The sequence below is a fragment of the Elgaria multicarinata genome, chromosome 4, assembly GCF_023053635.1.
Source record: "Elgaria multicarinata webbii isolate HBS135686 ecotype San Diego chromosome 4, rElgMul1.1.pri, whole genome shotgun sequence".
Lineage (NCBI taxonomy): Eukaryota > Metazoa > Chordata > Lepidosauria > Squamata > Anguidae > Elgaria > Elgaria multicarinata.
The window spans coordinates 133,404,169-133,428,307 of NC_086174.1; the positions used below are offsets into that span (position 1 = coordinate 133,404,169).

At 41.7% G+C, this 24,139-nt stretch overlaps 1 protein-coding gene across 1 annotated transcript; it reads right to left on the reverse strand.

Moving 5' to 3' along the window:
- Window positions 1–1,092: 1,092 nt before the first annotated feature.
- Window positions 1,093–17,914, reverse strand: LAPTM4A (lysosomal protein transmembrane 4 alpha). The gene is made up of 7 exons (XM_063125197.1): window positions 17,687–17,914; window positions 8,314–8,434; window positions 5,844–5,920; window positions 5,639–5,761; window positions 4,043–4,138; window positions 3,517–3,615; window positions 1,093–1,854 (listed from the first exon to the last, which is right to left on the reverse strand). The coding sequence occupies exons 1-7, from the start codon at window positions 17,783–17,785 to the stop codon at window positions 1,780–1,782; spliced, it is 690 nt and encodes a 229-aa protein (XP_062981267.1). The 5' UTR covers window positions 17,786–17,914; the 3' UTR covers window positions 1,093–1,779.
- Between the last annotated feature and the right edge of the window lie 6,225 nt (window positions 17,915–24,139).

Below are 24,139 nucleotides of genomic sequence, written 5' to 3' on the forward strand. Positions count from 1 at the left end.
GTGTGAATAGGGGGATGGATATGTGAATGGGGTAGAGATGTGGTTTGTTTCTGTTGTAATACAACCGCTAAAATGAATGAACAACCCATATTTAATAAATGTTAAAATATACCCTCCTAGGTGGAATGGGATCTATTGACACAACAATCCTATAGGTGAGGAAGAACCACCATTTCCAATGCCCTATCACAGAAGAGTCAGGGGTGTCTGTGTCGTAGACTTTCCCCCTTCCATTGATTCCAATAGGAGGGAAATTTATACCAGTCCCAAGACACAGTTCTTTTGTTGTCTTGGGGGCAGGGGAAGGTTTTGTTTGCTGCAGATCCGCAGCCTCTCCCGCATGCCCATAGGATGCCTTTTTTCTTTTCTTTTTTGGTACCATCCAACATCAGGTTTCTGACATCAGAGAGGCACCAGTTGTGGAGCTTTCTGCAGTCTGACAGAGGAAGCTTGTAAGGATGGGTCTTCTTCTCCAAGGGCAAACCTCTCTCCCTGCCCTTGGAGGGGAATATCCAAAAAATCCTATGCCTCCTAGGACACCCTCAAAGGAAGCATAGGATTGCAGCCACAGCTGTAAACACATTTTTATTGTCAAAAAATCACTCTGCAATTTTTCCCTAAGGAAATATCTATTGCAAATGGTGAAGCTGATTTTTAGAGAATCAATCTAGGCTGACATAATCTAATTTAAACCATGCCTCCAGATAAGTAAAACATGAGTTTATTGAACTCTAACCCACACACAGAAAGTCTCCCAGGTCAAGGCATAATAAACGTTTACAATATTTGCCCCAGCTCCAATGATGAAATCATCTTCCTGTATCCTAGTCAGAAAACAGCGGACTTGATACAGTAAAACAAAAAGGAAAACATGGAAGCAATTTCTCATTGAAATACACAACCATTTTTTACAGTATATTTTCCCAAAGTATTTTCTGGACAGAAGTGTTTTTCTTGGAGGCACAGAACCGTTTTTAAAATGACTGGCATGTTGTATGGGGTTTTATTTCAGTACACAAAGACAATTTGAAAACTAGTTGGAAATTAACACATGACTGATGAAATCATATACCATCAACACAGCTAGCAAACTGTTTTTTTAAACAAGATTTATTAAAGAGTCATTTATAAACAAAGATGAAAATTCATACAAATTAGAAGCATGCAACTGACACAAATGTATTTTCTGTGTGCACTTTTCCTGCATTCACAGCATATAGTAAAATCTTCAAACTTCCGTGCCAACTTCAGGCTTCCTGGAAATATTGTTTCAAGGCATAGGATAACACAGTAAAAGATAAGATAAAGGAGAGAGTGCTAAGTAAATACATATTATATACCCCATTTGCACTTCTTCCCCACCCCCACCCCACTAAAAAAGCAAAAGAAAATAAAACAAAATTCCCTGTCATCTTGCCATCTGATCAGATTGTCCTTCTGTATGTGTGAAATGCCTGATCTTGTGAACACGTATCTCCCAGACTAACGTTTCCTTATCCAAATTAAATGAAACAACTAATACATGTGAATGAAGTTACAAACGCAAACACAAGTGCTTGCGAAATTAAGGCAATAATTGCTTAAAAGGATTAAGGTGATCAATAAAATTAAAATGAAAGCTACCGAGAAGGGATGGGGGAATCATTCCCATATGGATTTTGTTTAGTAAGGTTATATCAAATGCCTCTCAACCATATAATGTTGCTCCTAAAGCCTTGAATACTTAAGCAGTATAAAAAACGAAGCTGGAACAGGTGTTTGACCACACGTTGCGTTGCTTCAGGCTGGTATGTAAGGAGGTGGAGGTTCCTTCTCTGGCATCTTCACTGCCATTTCATAGGTTGGGAGGACATACTGCAATGGAAAAGTAGGGGGTTAAAACACCAGATTCTGAAAAATCTTCCTCTTAGCTGAATATTTTATGACAGTCCATGGAAGAAAGGGGAAGTATTTATACTACCACATGAAAGTTAATTTCTTTTCTAGTTTAATGTCATAAGCCCCTATGGCTGCATAGAGTATCAAAATACTTGTGGGTAAGGTTCTACTATTAAAATGTGTTCCACAGTAACTCTGGACAGTTTGCACTATCATTACCCAAGTTGTCACTTGGTCACTATTCTCAACTTGCAAAGATATGCTTCTTCCAGTGATGTAAGATTGCAAATTAGCATAACATGAAAATCACTCACATTTTTCAAGTTTTATTACCATTTTGCCACAAAACGCGCGAGAGAAGGTCACTTTCAGGTGACTGCTCCACCTCACATGTGCCAATGACATAAATGACCAATGCTGGCTGAGGAAGGCTGGGAGTTGTAGGACTTTTTCTGTCTAAGGAAAGGAAAGGAACCTCTCGTGCAAGCACTGAGTCATTACTGACTCTTGGAGGGACGCCAGCTTTCGTTGACGTTTTCTTGGCAGGCCTTATAGCGGGGTGGTTTGCCGTTGCCTTCCCCGGCTGTTATTACCTTTCCCCCAGCTAGCTGGGTACTCATTTTACCGACCACAGGAGGATGGAAGGCTGAGTCGACCCAAGCCGGCTGCCTGAAACCAGCTTCCGCTGGGATCGAACTCAGGCCGTGGGGAGAGTTTCAGCTGCAGAAACTGCTTCTTTACCGCTCTGCGCCACATGAGGCTCAATTTTCTGTCTAAACATGCATAGAATTGCACTCTTTATTCTATTTAAGAAAACTGGGAAGGACCGTAGCTCAGTGGCAGAGCAACTGCTTTGCATGCAGAAGGTCCCAGGTTCAATTCTTGGCATCTCTTGGTGGGGCTGGGAAAGAATCCTGCCTGCAACCTTCATGAGCCAGTGCTAACCAGTATCAACAATACTGACCTAAGTGAACCAATGATCTGACTTGGTATAAGGCAGCTTCCTATGTACCTATGACCACAATGTGAACAATTGTGGTCAGTATACACAATACCTCCCTACAGAAAACATCATTTCAAGCATTCCCCAGAGGGGTAAATATTAACATCAAAATATTGAATGAATAAAATTCTTTATTCCAATCCATTGCCTTGATGCATTCTACAACATAACAGCCCATGCTTACATAGCAATAATCCAAATGGCTTCTTTATTGTAAGAGTTATGCTTCAGTAATGAGTACAAATCAAGTCCGAAATGGCTACCAAGTAGTTTACATTGCAAGAATTCAGGGTAGAAAGATTAACAGAATTTCCTAACTTCTGTGAATTCCAGAGAAATGCATTGCTCTGAAGTAATTGTATGTTTCATTTGCTGTATTGCTCCTGAATATTTGAAAGAAACTGTGCCTTGGCCTCAAACACTCATTTGGACAACACATTCTGCTGTCACCAACTCTATTTGCACAAAGAAGCAAGTGACTTCGGCTGGCAGCCATTAGATTTACTTGACGGAAGAACATGCAAATTTGGAAACTTGTAAGCAAAGCAGTTGGTTCTAAGGAAATATTTATCATATCACCAATCCCTCAAAATTAGAATGACAGCTCAGTTAGTTAGGTCTTATGAAGATTTTACCTGTGGAGGTGCTTCAAATGCAGGGTATACTGCTATTTCAGGCAAGTTTCTGTTGCAAATGTATTTATAGCAGTTCCACACACAGTTAATAAGATAGGCCTGCAAAGGGAGTGGAGGGAGGAAAAGGAGATCATTTGACTGTAGAAAACAGCAGAAGGGTTGTGAATTACACATCAACACAGAGATAATGCATACATATTTCTTATTTGGCAACTATGTTAAGGAAACTAATTAAGTTGTTTATTCCAGCACACATGTCATCACTTTCTAAGGAGCTTAGGGTAGGTACAGCTATAACTACAGCACTAATCTGAGGTGGTCACAGAACAGGTGCCCGTAGGGTATCAGAATCTATTTTAGTACCTTCAGTTAGCTGGGTGACATGCCAAAATCAGTCCACCACTCAGAATAGGCAACTGGAATGAGTGACAGTTAAGATGCTCAAACCATATGGTAAAGCTTTCACACAGATTGACTGGCATTACTGTGCCCTAAATGTTAAAATACATGATGCTCCCAAACTCACCTTTAAGATGATGACCAAGACAAATGCCACCAGAACACTGAAAAGAAGACAGCTTGAATCAAAGGAAAGGAGGTCATCTTTGTATGGGAACTGCGGCTAGAAAAGAAAATAGTGATACTTTAGAATTACATTAGGGAATAATTTCAGAAAGTTCTTTGGTACATGCAAATTAATTGATGACAAATATGAACTTACTACTTTTTCCTTTTTAAAAAAATCTCCACATTGTTGTAGAAAAAAACAGTATCACAGAGTATCCATACAGACTACAAGAACACATCTACTTTGGATCCATAGAGGCAGACTTCTACAAGTGTCCTGACATAGTTCAATATGGCATCAAGCCATTCTGGCAAGCAGAGATGAGTAGCATTGAAGCAGAGGCCAAGGTACAGAGATGCCAACAGTGATATGGAAGCCACAAAACTATGGGCCGGATAAAAGGAAAAAACGTTTTTAAAAATCCGTTTAAGAAGTTGCTATGACATTTTTACTGAGTTTTAATTTTCACCCACTAGAAATACAGCCAGTAAAACTATATTGATTAATGTGAAATAAAGGAGATGCCTGAAGGGGCCTGTATAATTTGCTAAGCATTTACCAGTGTGGTGTAGTGGCTAAAGTGTTGGACTGGGAGTCAGGAGATCCGGGTTCTAGACCCCACTCAGCCATGGAAACTCACTGGGCGACTTTGGACCAGTCACAGACTCTCAGCCCAACCTACCTCACAGGGTTGTTGTCATGAGGGTAGAAATGGAGAGGAGGAGGATTCTGTACGTGGCTTTGGGTTCATTGGAGGAAAGAAGGCGGGATATAAATGCAATAATAATAATAATAATAATAATAACAACAACAACAACAACGATGTAACAGATATAAAAATATATATTTAGAATATGAAAAGGTCACAATACAAAGATACCTCTGTGTGTGTGCGTGCACACGGGTGTGTTGCATGTGCATTGGCAAACATTTATTCTCCAATTGAATAGTTGTTTTAAATATATATTGTCTTTGTATGGTGTTGCTTTTTATGTTTTTCAATTTTGTCTACTGATTTTTAATGATCAATGTCAATCTTTGTAAACCACCAGAGAGCTTCAGCTATGGGGCGGTAGAAGAAGAAGAAGAAGAAATCAAGACACAGTTCGCAGTGGCAAAGCAATCCTAACCCCCTCACATAGCTGACCGAGGGGTGTTAAGATGCAGCAGAGGCACCCCTCCACTTGCGGAGAGGAGCTCCACCAGGAGTTAGGGGCATGTCCACTCCGAGAAACCATGTTACATTTACAGAAATCTCTGTGTCAACTATTTCTGCTGGCAATAGACCCTGAAATGTGCTGTGTCAGGGACAGGGCAGAGGCAGCTTTGGATCTGGGCCAGTCAGCTACACCAGCATGGAGCTGGTATGAATACCCCCATCAGTTTCAATGGGGTGAAATTCTGAAGAAATAAGATCCACCAGATAAAAAAGCCTAGCAGTCTTGCCCCCAACCCACCTACTGCCCCGGTCTCATCATGCTGAGCAAAGTGGCTGGCAATCAGCCACGTTGCCCCCATCTCCCAACCTTTAGGATTGTTTTCTTATACACTTACTAATTGATCCAGGTAATCTTTTATTCTTGGCAAGTATGTCAGAGAACTTATAGCCATCAGACAGCTGAGAACGAAGTCAAAAAGCTGGAAACAGAAGAATGGAATCAGCCAGCCAACTCGATGCTAAAAATGCAAAAGAAAGAATGTTAATCTTGAAAGGAAAACAGAAAAAGTTAGCGCCAAGAGCCATTCGTATAATACTTACAGCAATTGCTCCATACACCATCATGGCACTGACTGTGAACATGAGGAGCGAGATGGCAAAGAGAACACACGCATTTTCTGGTGGGGAAAAATAGCAAGAATTGTTTTAACAATAAAAGCATATTAAGACAAGCTATTTGTACAACATGATGCTTGTGATCTATTAATATTAATCCACTTAAACTTAAGAACATAAGCATAGCCATGCTGGATCAGACCAAGGGTCCATCTAGTCCAGCACTCTGTTCCCACAGTAGCTAACCAGCTGTCAACCAGGGAAACACAAGCACGACATTGTGCAACAGCAGCCTCCCACCCATGTTCCCCAACAACTAGAGTATTCAGGCTTATTGCCTCTGATACTAGAGGCTGCACTTAACCATCAGGACTAGGAGCCATTGATAGCCTTTGCCTCCAGGAATTTATCCAATCCCCTTTTAAAGCCGTCCAAATTGGTGGCCATCACTACATCCTGTGATAGTGAGTTCCATAATTAGCTATGCGCTGTGTTAAGAAGTCCTTCCTTTTATTTGTCCAGGATCTCCCACCAATCAACTTCATGGGATGACCCTGGGTTCTAGTATTTTGAGAGAGGGAGAAAAATGTCTGCCTATCCACATTCTCCATACCATGCATAATTCTGTACACCTCTATCATGTCTCCCCTCAACCTCTTTTTTCCCATGCTTAACAATCCTAGTTGATGTAGCCTTCACTCATACGGGAGATGCTCCAGTCCCTTGATCATTTCAGTTGCCTTTTTCTGCACTTTTCCCAGCTCTACAATATCTTTTTTTAGGTGTGGTGACCAAAACCGTACACAGTATTATAAGTGTGGTTGAACCATAGATTTGTATAAAGGTAGTATGATACTGGCTGTTTTATTCTCACTTCCTTTTCTAATAATGCTTAACATGGAGTTTGCCTTCTTTACAGTGGCCACACACTGGGCTGACATTTCATCAAGCTGTCCAAACTGAACTATTCCAGCTATATTAAGAATGCTACTTTTGCCTTAAACCATCCTTAGTAATAGAATGAGAGGCATCATTTACTAAGGAGTTATTTTTAAACAGTGTATTATTTAGGGTATTGTTAATTTACTTTCTATGCTCCTGCTGCCCTCTTTAGTTTCAACACTGTCAGAAAAGATCATAATACATTGCTTGCAATTTAGTGTCTTTTTCAACTGAGCTACTGTATGTATTTCTTCTGGCAGGAGAGGATTTGATTTCTCCTATATACTTTGAAGTGTCAATTTGTGCTTCAGTTCTTTGACCACTCAACATGATTGTACTCAAAGAAAATAAGCACCACTTACATCCTTGCAAGTAACAAGATATTTAGTCATTTCTATTTTATTTGTTAGAAGAAAACTGAAAGCCAGAGAGTTAGGAGAGAGCTGGTCGCAATCATAATTTCTAATTGAAAAATAGCATTTAGTGCACAACCCCATAGGGTTGCCACCCATTAGAACAGCCTTTCTCAACCTGGGGCGCTCCAGATGTGTTGGACTACAACTCCCAGAATGCCCCAGCCAGCTCTGCTGGCTGGGGCATTCTGGGAGATGCAGTCCAACACATCTGGCGCGCCCCAGGTTGAGAACCACTGCATTAGAAGGAAGCCTCCAATTTCAAAGGCTTCCAAGCATCTTATGGCCTGCTGCCATCAGGAGCGACAGAGGTGATGTTTGCCTTTCCATCCACCTTTTCTTCTAGACGGGTCTCTGAACCCGCGCTGCCAGCAACAGGGCCAGGGCTGGCTTCTCCCCTTCTTGCCCACTACAAAGCCATCCGAGGCCACTTTTGCAACCTTACAAAGCAGGTGCTGCAGTTCTTTCTGTGATGGCTGCAAGGGGGCAGGGGGAGGGACTGGATCTTTAAGTCACCCTTCTGAAGTCATAGCAGTGTCTACAGCTTTGAAAGGGGGGATCCAAAGAATCCTATGGTCCCTGGGATGCTCTTCAGGGAATATAGGATTGCTGTCTTGGTTAGGAAACGCAGTACACTGATCTTTTGAACTCATGGACATTCAGAAGTTTGTACTGATTTTTCATAAATATTTTATTATTCTAATTGAAGGAGATGTCAGGGTGCACAAGCCTCAACAAATACACTTCCCAGCTCACCAGTAGAGAATATTCCTGACCTTCTGAGAAACCTTGCACAGCACATGAGAAAACCCTCCACCGGGAAAAGCAAGGAGGGTTTTCTCATGTGGTGCTCAGCTTTGGAGATGGTAGAAAAGCTTCTACCATCTCTTAGCCCCAGAGCAATGTAAGGCACCTCTCTCTTTCCCTGTGTTCTGTGACATACACAGAAAGGCTGGAGAGGAAAAATCCTTGACAATCACAAATTATGTTTGACCCATGTCAATGTGCCCCACAAATTAAGAAATGCCCTAGTAATGCAATAGAAATACATACTGGCATATTTTAAAATTACTACTCTCCAGAAATTATTATATACCTACCAGCCACCCTGTCAGAAGGATAGAAGTTCCCAATGGCTTCATATTGGATATCTACTGTTGGCACAGTATTAGGGTGAGTCACTTCAACTGTCAGCAAAATGCCCATCAGGAGATTCACCACCTACAAGAGAAAAGAGATACTGTATGACTGGAAGAATTTTACTTAGCAAAATAGTGCTACACCTAACCACTTATATTATTATTATTATTATTATTTATTTATTTATTTATTTATTTATTTATTTATATAGCACCATCAATGTACATGGTGCTGTACAGAGTAAAACAGTAAATAGCAAGACCCTGCCGCATAGGCTTACAATCTAAGGAAGTGTTTTACTGTGTTCCACTATAGTCCTAGGCATATTTACTCAAAAACAAGTCCCACCAAGTTCAACAAGACTTGCACCATAGGAAGAACACGTGGGATTACAGCCTGATGCATTGCCTTTATATGAATAGCCAAAACTCTACAGTTCTGTTGGCTGAAAATGCATGAGGAGCACTGCTCTTTCAACCAATTGCAGCATTTGATCCCTTTTTTCTGGGTAGGTAGTGGTTTACCCTGGAACATACTCAGAAATAACGCTGCTAGAGAAATGCAGTTAGCAATTTGTCTGTGTCCTTAATAGAAGCAGCAACTTCTACAGGCCAGATAATCTTTCCTCAGATGGGGTGGAGATTAAACGCAGCCCTAATCGCACCTTTTGTTGGAAGGCAAAAGGTATATTAAGACATTATTTCAGACATCTCTCCCAGCCCTTTTAGGCTGCAAAGGTGAGAGACAACAGATTAGTAGCTTTGCTTGTTCAGATTGTAGTTGGCAGGATTGGGCTGGGAAGAGAGAAAAAGTCAGCTAAGTGGGTGGGGCAAATTAGAGACAAATGAACTCAGGCATTAGTTTGTATTATGTACAGATGGACAACAGAAGTGGGAAGGAAGCCTCAGATGCAGATAGCTGACCTTCCCATTTCCATTTGTCCCTCCTCATCAAGTCAACAGACATGAGTTGCCCTTCTCTGATGGTATCATTTCCATCTGGCTGTGCTAGCACTTATGAGGTTTCTTAAGGAATTGAACGGTTTTTTTTTGGGAAAGGAATGTTGAAGTGGAAGGGACAGAGCAAGCACAAATTCAGATGCAGAAGCTGCTGTCCCAGAGCACAGTCTGTTGTCGAGTACAACCTACTGTTGCAGAAGAGGCAGCAGAGCCAGTGCTAACCAGTCAAACGAAGAGAGCCTTCAAACAAGCTGCAAACAAATCCATGATGTTAAATGCCCACTGCCCCAAGACCTTGAGATTCAACAATGACTCATTGCTAGAGGTACATTTAACACAAAATAAAAGCAGCAATTCCAGATTGCAAACCAGTGCCAGGAGCAAACTTGATGGGGAGGGTTGTGTGACAAGGCCACAGATCAAGTTCTCATGCAAATCATTCCTAAGGAGACAAGCATCAAGGTTACTAACAAAAACAATTCCAACCACTTGTAAGAGTATGGGAGAACGAACCCATACACACGTATTGGGGTGGGGGTTGCCCCCCCCCCCAGCCAATTTAGATTTTGGAAACGTGACTCTCTATACCTTACTTACAATAACTTTTTGGTGACACACTAACTGTTTTAACACAACTTAAGTAGGTCTTGTTATATGTAGACCTTGATGCAGTCTCTTCCCAAGAGTCAGAATAGGTGTCTTTGGGTTTTTTTTAAAAAAAAATAAGATAGGAAAAAATCGGAGGGATAGGGCACCTTGGCACCTACCCAATTTATATGAATCCAGGAATGTATTAATTAGCCTGTATTCAAATCCAACAGTAACACTAAACTACGTGTAACTGAAATACTCATACTGACCCTGTTCAGATGACATGCTAAGCCATGGTAGTTAAACATTCTGAGCTAAACAGTATGACTTAGCGTGTCATGTGAACCATTGCTAACCATGGTGGCTACATAACCACAGCTTAAACATGCTCATTAACCATGGTTAGCTGCCTAACCATGGCTTGTCCGAACAGACCCATTCTTACCCTGTTTCTCTTGCATATTTTTATGATTGTAAGCCCCTCAGGGTTAAGGACCTGTCACCTTCTTTGTAAAACACCAAATACAAAGATGGTGTGATATGAACAAAAGCAACCATGCTAGTTAGTTATCATGGACATTAAAAGCTCCTATTCAGATTAGCAATTTTATGGATTTTGCCCACTCCCACACAATGCATGGATCAATATTTCCACCTCTTAATACATTATTCTGTAGCCTAAAAACTGGTGTATCCCCAACTGAATTATGCATTTCAACAAACTCTATGTTAGAATTATTTGCCCTGGCATCAATAGACAAGTTGATGATATACAATATACTGCCTGTCAGACTTAAGTCTCCCATCGCCAACCTACTACAATTAAGGAAATACTGTTTCTCTCTTGCAATCAATATCACATGTTTTGCCCTTGCAATAAGTAGTAGGATATTTATTTGGACTTTCCACTGAAACCAGTGAGACATACTCCCAAGTGAAAGTAGTAGGATGGGGTATTCATTGAAAGAATTCTGGTAACACAGATTACAAATGAATGTTCTCACCTTTTCATTTTAGGAAACATTACAGCAAACCAAAGTGCAACATTCAGAACATGACAGATATGGTACTACCCCCTGCGCCTTATCTCTAAATTTTATCCACCTACCATGCATTATTTAGAGACACAAAATTCATGGTAATGCATTGACCAAAGAGGAATTTTCAGGTGGCTTCTGTAACTGGAATTCACATTTACTGCTAATTTTTTCAGTGAATTTGACAAAGTAAAAATATTAATATTGACAGTAGGAAAAAGCTGACTCTAATTCTTTTCAATCAGTCTAAAGCAATTGTGACAACATTTTACTTTGTAATCTAAAACATTTCAAACTATTTGGATGGTTTGACATCTCTTCTCCTCCTCTCCCCACACACCCCAATTTAACAAAATTGTTTATTTATTTTTTAATATAGTGAACTTAGAAAAGTCAATGGGCGAGTTTGGATATAACTATAAGCCTTTAGTAATTCCTTTAGACTTTGGGTTAGGAGAGAAACAAGCCAGAGAACACACTTGTCATGATGCTAAACAAACCACAGACAGAGGCTTTCTAATTTGTTTAGGCCTCGCTGCTAGCAGAAGATGCCAAGTAGAAGTAGCCAAGCAGTGTGTACCTGCTGATTGCTCATTCCCAATAAACTACAATATCTTAAATTCTCCCAGGGAGGCTCTTCTCAAGGTGCCTTCCACCTGTTGCACAACAACTGGGAAAAGAGACTTTTCTGTTGTGGCACCCTATCTGTGGCCTTCCCCTCTCCATGAATGTGTAAATGACACCAACCATGCGATCATTTCAATGTGAAGACAAAACTTCCTATTTGACTGGACATTTTAAGCTGGTCATTCTGTTTTATACGGTTTTTTTTCTTGTTTTACTTGCTTATTACATAATAATGAATGGACGTGGTTTTGCACAGGTTAGAATAGTCATCAGTTTGGACAGCAAAATCTGCTGCCACCCCTAGGCACACACCCTGCCATGGTGCACCCCTATAGTCACCTGCAGGAGGGATCTATCCACTCCATTTCCTGGAGGGGTGCTGCCCCACATCCGGAGGGAGGGGTAAAGCCATACAGCAGTCCCTTGGACTAACTCCTCTCCCCAGCTTTAAACTGTATTAACTGCAAAGCTGTGCTCTGCTTAGAGAAGTCTGCAGAAAATGGTCCAACAGACTTCAAACACAGAGACATGTTTAAATTAAAATTAATTAATGTGGCAGAAGTACAATCGAAGGAAATTGAGTCTGAACAGCAACAGTTGAACAGAGGAGACATGGTTAGAGCCAAATTCTCCTTAAAGTTTGCAAAACAAGATTTATTTTAGCTTAGCGTAATAGGTTTATTATAATCTGCAATACAAACAAAATAAAAATGCTTCATGAATAGACAGGTGTTATATAATAATTTCTGCTCCAAGCAGCCAATGAACTTTTGCCTCTTTTAATCTACCAGATGACAGACACTAAAAGACATTCCATCTTGTATTTGACAGCAAAAGGGCGTTCTGGGTCAGAACAGAGGAACAGACATTTAATATCCCTCACCTCCCCCATCTGCTACCAAAGGGCTACTTCTTGCCTTAGGGGAAGAGAGGTCCAGCTTTCAAAAATCCCCATCCACACTCCTGCAGCATGTTTTTATCGTTCTCATTTATATCGATGCCTATTGATTCATATAAGCCTCTCTGTAAGGTTTACCTGAAAAGCACTATAAAAATATCTTTACATATCCCCCCCCAAAACCAAGCTGTCACCCAATCCTACGCATACTTACCCAGAAGTCACACTATATTCCCAATAGTCTTACTCCCAGGAAAGTTTGTATAAGATTGCCACCACAGTTCATTGTAAAACAGGTAGGTTCTAAACTACTGCAGGCTGTACAGTTAACAGCGTTATGCAGATGTACGTGAACCACCACCATATGGAACAGAAGTCAAGATAAAAATCACTATAATTATAAACCTCCCTCGACTGAATATTGATCTGTCTTATTCAGTATGACTTTAGCTGTAGCAATTTTTCAAGTATGTTAACTGATTCCCCACAAAGAGCTGGAGGAAGCTTCAAGATGAAATGTAACTGTATTCTTAATTTCCATATTGTAGCATTTCAAAGAGCCTAGGTACAGCAGTCTTCCCCCAAAATCACTTATCACAAAAATCACTGCAAGAATTAAAAGCCAAAGCTGCTCAATACCTTAACACCTGGCCATTTTGGGGGACCTTGTTTCTTCCCCCATTATCTGGTTTTTTTGGAGGGGGGTTGCCTGATTCTGGGGAATTCGAAAGCTTGCACAATTCTGTGGAATTTTGGATGGGCCCAATAAAACTATTGTTCAATTGTGAATTTTTAATTATTATTTTTTGTCATGGATCAACATGGCTACCTTTGTTTATGTTCAAGAATGAAATTCTGGAAAGACACGTTGCCTAAAAGGTCTCATTCCTACAAACTTAACGTGCTACACTTTTCTAAATTTAAACTTTGTGGGATCGGATATACTCCATTTGTCAAGGGAGCACAGCCTGCAAGAATGGTGCACAACAGAACACTTTGCCCCCTACCCCAGGAGGACAAAGACAAAACATTCCCTACACAGTCCATAAGGCCAGAGGTTCCAATTTGAATAAATAGCCAGAATTTATTGTAAAACCGATTGCCAAGCTGAAGGAAAAAAGTCTGATCTCATTCCTTTCTTAATCCTCCTACATGTATTTCAGTCCATAAAAATGGAAGGAGTTGCCATTTCCAGCCCCTCTTCCAACAGAAGATCACAAGCACATGACAAACCTCTTCAGAACAGTTTTGTGAAATATAGCTAATACCCCGTCTTGAATGCAACAATATGTATTGATCACTATGGAACACAGTTCTGAACACATCTGCTTAACCTGCATGGCCTAAAGCTACCATTGCCTGCTTTATCGTAGACTGTGAGAACTTAACAAGGTTGGTCTCTCTTCTGATGCTCTTAGGATGGCAATGGAGGCATCAGTCAAGAAAAGACAGCTTCTTGAAGCACCATTAACCTACAACAGCCTTCCCCAACCTGATGACCTCCAGATGTGTAGGACTACAACTCCAATGATTCCAAGGTAATATGGCCAATGATCAGTGATTATGGGAGTTGCAGTTCATCTGGAGGTCATCAGGTTGGGGAAAGTTGTCCTACAGTATGAGGGGGGTGGGGGCAGCAAGATGTCTACTTTCTAATTATTTCTGAAATCATTGTGATGTCTGGGCATGCCACTTGCCCAGCTCCCAAGAAAAGAAACAATATAAAAGCAATTCTCTGATGGCAAGACTTTGTGAACCCCCACCTAGTTAAGTGTTGCACCACAATATCATTATGTTGCATGTGCCCACATATGCCTTTTGTTACTGCTGTGCGGGAAATGCTCTATTAACCTAATTGTCCCTCCCACATTGCATGAAGATGAAATCTCTTCCTGATGAAAGGAAGAGAGAACAAAACAGTAACATCTGCATACAAGCAGTGGGAAATTTCAAAAATAGAGGACCTTGTGAAGGCCAGCATGTATGACACAAAGTTCCCTCAGGCAATCTAGCACAACTGTTTCAGTAGTAGAACATATCCTTCACATGCAGAAGGTCCCAGGTTCAACCTGTGGCACCTTTAGGTAAGGCAAGGAAAGGCCTCTGTTCTGAAACCTTGGGGAGTTGCTGTGTCATTGTAAACAATACTAAGTTCAAACAATTATCTGACTTGGTATTTTTTTTACCTGACTATAAAGCTACACAGCTGCAACAGTTGCATTTGATCAGTTTCACAAGAAAAGGTAGTGACACGTTTTCTCTTGTGTTTAAGATTCCTCCCAGCCTCCTCCCACAACTCCAAGCCTGTCATTTTACTGCTTCAACATCACAGTACATTCACATCTAGTGTTTTGTCCAAGAAGTGTCAATCATGGACAAAATCTTTATAAACCTTTCATTATCATGCTCTTATTGAGAACCATCATATAATACATCCATTAGCTTCTGAAAAACCCAGTCTTTGTTTGAGAGGCCTTTAAATCAGGGTGCAAAGTTATGATCTCTGGAACAGCATCCCAGGGGCCAGAGGATTTTTCAGGTCTAATTGTCCAAGGGCACAAATTGAAGTCTGCCGTTGGAGAGGGAGATCCAATCTCACAAGCCTCCATTTCCCTTCCCTCCCCCCAAAATAGGGCAAAAATTACACCAGCCCTGGAATTGGCACTTATTTCCCTCCATTTGAAATCAATAGGAAGGAATTTTAAAAAATAAAAGGTGTAAAAGGCAAAAGGAAAAAAGAAAAGCCATATCCCCAATCTTTCCTCTAACTCAATTTCTTCTCCTCCCACCTCCATAGGACTGCTCAGTTAGTAATAATTCACCCCAACCTGTTCTTGAGAAACAGGGGGTGTGACGGATCTCAAAGAGAATTCTCACTACCCTCATCCATTGCAAGGATTCTCCCAGGAGAAGCTGTAACAGTTAAAACTAGAAGAAAATCAATGAACCAGATCACACCATGCAACAGCCCACTGTGGGTTATTTAACAGTGCAATGTGTTCAAACATCATTTTTATGTAAACCCCACTCAGGAATTGCTGTGTTGTGCAAACCAAATAAATGTGCAATGTTTAACTTTTGCACAACTCATACTTGCCAGGTTTGCAAAATACAACAACCCCAAAGCAGAAGTTGCATATTGAAAGCTCTTCATGGGTTAAATAACCCATAACGAGCAGTGCTAGGTCATCCGGACCTAGTCAAGAGTTTGTAGTGCAGAACTGCCCTTAGGGTGACTGCAATGGTGAACAGAGGTGATGTGGCACAAAGGCCTAAAGGGGCAGCATTTGTTTATCAGAATCAGACTTGCCAGTTGAATCTTGAAGAAAAGTAGGTTAGTAGGCCATTCATTTTCCTTTACCTCAGGTCCATTCCTATGCACAATCCCATGAATGATTAGACAGAAATAATGACCTACAACTCCCAGCATTCTCCAGCCAGTTTGACTATCTGGGCAATGGTGGGAGTTGTAGGGCATTTTTCTGTCTAAACATGTACAGGATTGCAAATTTACTCTAACCTTCATCAGCTCCTGTTACTAATCAGCAAAAATGCAGGGCACATCAAAACAGTCTCATGCTGACACTTGCTGGCTGAACAGTTTGTACTTTGCAACACAAATACACACATACTTTCCCCATGCATAAAATTATGCATTTTGTAGACAAAGTAGATAGAGAAAATTGTTTTCCCTCTCATAAGGACAGAAATCAGGGTCATCCATTGTATTTAATTACCAGTAGATTCAGGACAGACAGTGGCCTGGTTCAGACAACACGCTAAACCATGCTGCTTAACCACAAAATGGTTAAGGGAATGCATGCATTCCCTTAACCCTTTTGTGGTTAAGCAGCATGGTTTAGCGTGTTGTCTGAACCAGGCCAGTAAGTACTTCTTTACATATTTATGGGTGTAATTTGCTATAGTAAGATGTATTGATGGCTACTGGCTTTAGGAGGTTAGGCAATTTCATGGAGAAGTCTTATCAACAGCTCTACGGACCCTTCAGGTTCAGAGGCAGTATGCACAGAATGCCAATTGCTGAGGAGTGACAGTAGAAGAGGAGTATTGCTTCCACACTTTGGGGCTTTGTGGAGCTTTGGTCTGATCAAACACAGCTCTTCTTCCACTTCAGCAATCTGTCCTCTCCTCCACACTGTGTAGACACCAAGGCAAAGAACACTATAATTGGTGGCCTTCAGATACTGTTGGGCTACCACACCCATCATCCCTGACCAGTGGCCATGCCAGCTGGTGCTAATGAGAGTTGGAAACAAACAACATCTGGAGGGCTAGAGGTTCCTCACCCTTGCATTAGAGCATACCTAGTGCACTCCAGATGTTTTGAACAACAACTCCCAGCATTCCTGACAAGTGGCCATGTTGGCTGGGGCTGATAGGAGTTGAAATCCAAAACAACTGGGCGGAAGGCTGAGCCAGAGGATCAGAAACATACTGACCAGTCCAGCATAGAAAGGAAGAGGAGCCAAGATTGAGGTTTGGATTTCAGACTCAATTTCACTTTGTGCTATTGACAAGATGGCCTGGGGGGAGGGGAAGAATCATGAGGGCCAAACCAAGCTAGTTCAAAACAGCTTCTTCCAACACAACTCTTGTCAGATCTCTTTGCAAACTACCCACAAAACTCCACGGAAATAGGGTGACTCTCACGATATAATTGCATTCTGCAATCCTGAGCCCTCCTAGGTGGAAATAAGTTACCCTACTGAACCCAGTAGGGCAGCCTTCCTCAACCTGGGGCGCTCTTGATGTGGACTACAACTCCCAGAATGCCCCAGCCAGCTGGCTGAGGCATTCTGGGAGTTGTAGTCCAACACATCTGGAGCACCCCAGGTTGAGGAAGGCTGCAGTAGGGCTTATTCCCTACATGCCTGGGATGAGCTACAGAAGAAAAAACACACACCGCCATTTTTAAATAACTTTTTAGGGAAGTTAGAAAGCTACATATTTCTTGGCAAAGTTCTGAAACTTCAGCTAGGGAGTCAGTGCGCACGCGCCACATTCGACGTCAAAGCCGTTTCCTTCTTCGCACTGAGAAAACGTAGACAGGGATGAATAGGCGGGACTACGCGCATGCGCAGTGAGGAACGATACCCGGAAACTCACCCCCACAAGCGACCCTTTCCCCCCCCCTCTTCCTTCGGACATGCGCAGTGTGGAACAGGCGACCCTTTCCCGTCTGACAAGTTACGTCTCTTACCATACACCAGGTCCCCAGGATGATAGTACCGGTGCGGACGTGACAGCAACCGCAGCAGCGGGTGCTATAGAAACGCTCTCGGCCCCGCTTGAACGTCATCGCGGCGGCGGGAATAGCGGCGCGGCTCTTGCCTGTCCTCAGAATCGGACGTTTAGCCGGCCCGACTCGCGCCTCACAAAACAGCGCGAGGGCCGAGACACCGCGCGCGTCCTAATGAACTCCCGACCAATCAGGAAGCGAAGGGTTTCCTCTCTGGGCTCGCAGGGCGGGGTAACGGGCTGTCGATAACCAAACCAACCAATCAAAAAGCTCGCGGTCACGACGCCCTCCCCCTCGCTGCTCCGGGAGGGGTGACGTAAGCACGGGGGCGGGGCTACACCGTCGGTGTGTGGCAGCTGTCGCTCAACTTCTCCGAGAGCCGGAGAGAGCGGAGTTGTTGGCGTTGCGGGACGGGGCGGGGGGAATGATTTATTTATTTATCTATTTATTACATTTTTATACCGCCCAATAGCCGAAGCTCTCTGGGCGGTTCACAAAAATTAAAACCATAATAAAAACAACCAACAGGTTAAAAGCACAAATACAAAATACAATATAAAAAGCACAACCAGAATAAAAACCACACAGCAAAATGGATATAAGATTAAAATACAGAGTTGGAACAGTAAAATTTAAATTTAAGTTAAAATTAAGTGTTAAAATACTGAGAGAATAAAAAGGTCTTCAGCTGGTACAGTGTAGGCACCAGGCGGACCTCTAGGGAGCTCATTCCACAACCGGGGTGCCACAGCGGAGAAAGCCCTGCTCCTAGTAGCCACCTGCCTCACTTCCTTTGGCAGGGGCTCACAGAGAAGGGTCCCTGTAGATGATCTTGAGGTCCGGGCAGGTACATATGGGAGGAGGCGTTCCTTCAAATAACCTGGCCCCAAACCGTTTAGGGCTTTAAATTGTCATGGGTGTACTCTTAAGTAGGGCCAACTTTAGATACATCTCGATGTGGAGAAGCAAACGGCTTGAGCGTCTTCCAAAGCTAGCGAAGGGTTAAAGCAACTATGGGAAAAGGAAACTGGGCAAGACGAAGAAGGAAGCTGCTCTCGCAATCACCAGCCAGCGACCCTTTCCGGCCTAGACAGCATGCCAACAAAACGAGAGCGGGGGTGGGAGCAAGGACAGAAGCATGTGCTTCCCCTGAAGACAACGCTATTAAGCCTTTTGCCCCAACATGGGACTGCTTGAATATCAAGGGCAAGACCGTAAGAAGAGTCACCCTGGAGCAGACCAAGGGGCCATTTAGTCCCAGCATTTTATTCACACAGAGGCCAACCAGCTGCCCATGGGAAACCCACAAGCAGAACACCAGTGCAATACTATCCCCCACCCGCAATCCATGTTCCCCAGCAACTGGTTTATATAGGCATACTGGCTCTGATACTGGAGGTAGCACATAGCCATCAGGACTAGAAGCCATTGACATCCTTCCCCTCCAGGTTTTTCCCACTTACCTTTTAAAGCCATCCAAGTAGGTGGCCATCACTACATCTTGTAGTAGCAAATTCCACAGCTTAACTACGTGTTATCCGAAGAAGTCCTGAATCTCCCACCAATTAGTTTCATGGGATGACCCTGGGTTTTAGTAATAAGCGAGAGGAAGAAAAGTGTCTCCCTATCCACATTTTCCACACCATGCATAATTTTATATACCTCTATCATGAATCCCCTTGCCTTTTTTCCCAGCTAAACAATCCCAGTTGTTGTATCCTTCCCTTTGACCATGATGCCCTCCAGTTGGTTTGGACTGCAATCCCCATCAGCCCCAGCCAGCATGATCAGTGGTTATGGCAGTTGTAGTCCAAGACATCTGGATTTTTTTGCAAATGAATCAGGGTAGGCAACCCAATGCCTCCCCATGATTAATTTGCAAAATATGCCTGCTTTGATTTCTATGTGTCAAGCTGATGTGATTAAAGACGCAAGATCAGTTTTTTAAAAGCTGGCTATCTTACTTGCGTCACATTTTTCTGTAGATAGGACAATAGGCTTGGTTATCTTCTTTTTCTTCGTAATCAGAGGTTATGTTAACAAATGGCTGACAGGAAGAAATTCAACAGTCACTAGGGCCTCGTCTATATGTCCTGTATGCCCCATCATGGCTGAGCAGTGCGCTGCGTGGTTTATATGGCGCAGCCACCAACTTGCAGATACATTGGGCTTTTCTCTCCAAAATTATTTTTTTCACGGTGTTGTTTTACTGTGACCTTTTCAGTTGCTCAGAGGTCACCAAGCTGTTTCTTCTTCTGTCAGTGGTGGCTTCAGTTCTCATTAACCCAGTGGGTGTTGCTATGGGCAGATCCAAGTGTGGGAACACAGGGTTTGACAAGACGAATGGCCACCAGCGCTGCACTTTTTCCTGGTCAGATAGGCTACATACCCTCCTGCTGTGTAACTTTGTTAGCTTTGCCTCACAGCAGCGCTTTGAGGTTTTGAGGGAATCAGCTACCAAAGCGGCATCATATAGACACCCCCTGGACACTAAGATGTGAAAATTGCATCTGTGTTTATAGTTATAGGCCATCCTATTCCCTGAATGATTCTTGCCAAGTCTCTATGGAGATTTAAAGAAACACCCAAATTTAGCAATGCATTTCTGTCTTCAAATGGCCCATAGTTTAAATTATGTTAGCTATCCTGTAAATGTTTTGTTTCCTGTCTATACTGAAACGCATTCTCACTAGCTTCCAAATTATATACATCTACCTTTTAAAACAATCTCTTATACAACACACACACACACACACACACTCCATCCTAAACTGTAGGACCCTTAAGGAAGGGATCTGTCCTCTCATTCTCTGTAAAGTGCTATGTACATGGATGGTGCTATATTAAAATAGATGGATGAAGATTCAGGCAGCTAGTTTAACTTTTATCACATCTCTGCTGTTTCATTCATGAGTCAGGCATTTAACCTGTCTGTAATTTAGACTGGATTGACACATGACTGCTTAGAAGTTGAAACATTGTTCTTTCATGTTTTAAAGAGATATACATTCTTCAAATCAACTTGTAAGTGCTATTTGTAATTCCTTTTATCTTTTTTGCAGTCACCTTTCAAGTAACAAATGATAAGATACTTCACCAGGCATTCATGAGATTTAAGTTGATGAAGAGGCAAAAATTAATAAAATACCTTTGAGTCGTGATTTTTCTCACAGTCATTTGCAACTTCCTACTGTGTCCATATCTTTAACTTTAATGTTTCTAGTACAGTTTTCCCCAGTTCATGATTTTCCTTGTTGGCAATCAACTGCTTGCTGAGTCACTGATAAAATCTAGTATTAGTATTCCATGGGGAAAAAGTGTTGAAACCATACTGTGAAATCTGTCTTCTATAAGAAAATGACAATGAATCAGAGTAACTTACTGTGTTGTGTAATGTCCAGATCGTATGACTTCTGTTGAGTTACTTTTCAATCTGTTTCAGAAAATATTTTAGTGTCTTATGCTGTAAAGAAAAGGAGTTGAGATCTTCAAATTTCACGGCAATCACCTGTGCACTTACTTGGGAATTAAGTCCCACTGAACACAGTGGAGCTAACTTCTGAGTAAATCTGTAGGAGTGTAGTGCACAGCTGGGGAAGAAATTTTTGTACTAGTTTCAGTTCATACTTGTGAATGTGGTGCCCAACGTAATAATAGCTTGCAGAGCTGTGTATTGGACCTTTTTTTTTTTTTTTACTGGTTTTATATTTGATGGCACAAATTTGGCTTTGGTTTTTGATAATTCCTGATCAGGTGCGCTAGATGCTAGTTTGGAGCACAATTCAAGTTGCTTGTGTTTATTTATTTATTTATTACATTTATATACCACCCCATAGCCGAAGCTCTCTGGGCAGTAAAGCCTTACTGTGTAAAGCCTCTCTGTGTAAAGCCTTACACAGCCAGGTTCATCACATTTCTACAAATGCCTCAGGTATGAACCCTCTCTCTTCCTGTCCATTGTTCTGGAAAAGAGTTCTCTATTCAAATTAGGATATAACTCCTTAGAACCTGTGGACCTCCAAATGTTGTTGGATTCCAACTTCCATCAGCCCCAGCCAACGTGGCCAATTGTCAAGGATAGTGGGAGTTATAGTTCAGCAACATCTGGAGGGCCACATGTTCCCTGCCTTAGTCACATGCAATTTAGAAGATCAATTGTAGAAGCCACAAACAAAGAAAATACAATTTGGTTCCCACTATCTTTAACAAGGGAAATTTAAAAACAAAATTATACATTATACAAAGATGCCAAATTGCATACTTGAAAAAGACCATGACCTAAAATGAGCTATATCTCAAAATGTGTCTTCATCAACTGCTGTGATGAAGAAGGAATTTCACCAGGTTCTCCGTGTATACAAATGACACCTGCTGAAATTCCCTTTTCTATGCAACTGTTAAAGATACAGGAGCCCTGCCCTCCTTTTCATATGGTCACCCTAGCAAAGCCAGCCCCTGTCCACAGGAAATCTAATAGGGTCACCATATGGAAAGGAGGACAGGGTTCCTGTATCTTTAATAGTTGTACAGAAAAGGCAATTTCAGCAGGTGTCATTTGTATGCATGCAGGAACCCTGCCCTCTTGACCAGATACAAAAATGAGCAGGGCTTGTGCAGATTTAACTGTTGTGATGAAGAGAATTTCACCAGGTGCTGCATGCATACAAATTACACCTCAATTTTCTACACAACTGTTAAAGATACAGGAGCCCTCTCCTCCTTTCCATATGGTCACCCTACATGTAACATGAGGAAAAAGGATGGGAAAGGAAGAGGAAAACAAGCAAACCTAGGTACCAGTTTGTAAAGTTACACAATTGTTGGCATGGTGGTCAGTTTAAAAGGGTACCATTCAGGGAGACAATGAGCCAAATGGCAGCTGGTCTCTTAGGTGCGGATTGAGAGACAAGCTCTGGTGCCGTTAAAAATGATTAAAATCTTTAATAGTTCAGAACTCTGATTAGAGCCAGAGCTCTTTGATTGGAGGCAGTTCAGCAGAACGCTCAGAAGGGAAAAGGGCTCCAGAGAATATTCAAAATATAAGAATAAGGTTTTCAGCGTCAGCATCTGAAGAAGGATTATTTTTAATCCGAAACGTCGAGCATTCCAGACACAGACAAGAACTAATAAAGATTTTAACTATTTTTAACAGCACCAGAGCCAATCTCTCAATCCACACCTGCACAGTGGTGCCTCCTTACCCTGCTAACTACAAGCTGGTCTCTTAGCCAAGCCAATGGAAGGCCGTCCTTTCCCATCACTCACTTTCTGGCAGCTGAGCAGAATGGCTGCTAATATATGCTGGCTGGGGCTGATGGGAGTTGAAGTCCAAAACAGCTGGGAGGTATCAGGTTGGGGAAGGCTGAGATTGAATTTTGAGCTAAAAAAAATTAATCAAGCAGGTAGTGGGTTAAAAATCTTAAAATTCAAGGTTGGCTTTTAAAGCTTTCTTTTTGACACATAGGAATTGAGAATATATTTTTCAGCCCTGCTGAATGTTTTGGCATGATGTAATTACCCATTTAAAGACCTCACCATGTCTTGGTCTTGATGGGTGGGGTTACCTTTTCTCAGCTATTGTGTGTTCATATAATATACAATTTGCTTTAGTGATCAAGGCACAGTTCTTGGAAATAACACCTTTGTACCATTCCAGTTACTTTGTGTTTAGTTGGTGGTATTTGCAATGTTGTAGATAAACCCTAAGGTATTGTGTTAGAGGACAGCAAATATAAACATTTTGAAGACATTTAATGTACCACACAATTCTGCATACGTACATACCACTGGTCTCACTTCCACATTCTAAACCTGTAAGGGAAAAAATAGTGTATAATATGCTGACAGGATGCACTTTTTGCAGACAGATTTAAATAGCCTTTGAGCCTCTTCACATGCTGCTTTTGTGAACACCCACTTGTTGTTACCATAGAGGAGAAAGAAGAGACTCACTTTTGTAAAATAAATGAGCATTCTAGCAAGTGCAAGTATTATATTTGTATGACAAACTGATTGAAGCAAGGACTGCTTTAAACCTCAGATATAAAAATGACCTTTGATGTATGGAAGCAGTAATATAGAAGTCAGAAATGTCTGCTTCCTCAGGAACATATTTCCCTCTACTACTGTAAACAAGATACACCATGGCATTCTCTAATGACTCAGCAGGTTATCTCCAAAGTTACAGAAAAATAGCTCATCTGCTTCCAGTGATAAGGTTTATTAAAAACCCTGGTTTTTAGGAAGATGCCATATACCAAGTCAGATCACTGGTCTAGTTAGCCCAGTATGACACTGACTGGCAGTACCTCCCTAGGAGCGAATCTACACAACCAATTTAATGCACAGGTCACTTATGACACATGATGTCGCTAATCCACAGCAACCCTGAAGATTCCCTCAGGAAAAGGTGCA

What these genes read in the sequence shown, in the direction of transcription:
- LAPTM4A (XM_063125197.1), bottom strand. Translation starts at nt 17,785, where the DNA reads ATGACGTTCAAGCGGGGCCGAGAGCGTTTCTATAGCACCCGCTGCTGC. An exon ending in AAGATTACCTGGATCAATTA is followed by an intron (nt 4,139 to 5,638) that starts GTAAGTGTATAA and finishes TTTCTTTTCTAG; the next exon opens with CCGCAGTTCCCATACAAAGA. An exon ending in TCTTGGTCATCATCTTAAAG is followed by an intron (nt 3,616 to 4,042) that starts GTGAGTTTGGGA and finishes CTCCCTTTGCAG; the next exon opens with GCCTATCTTATTAACTGTGT.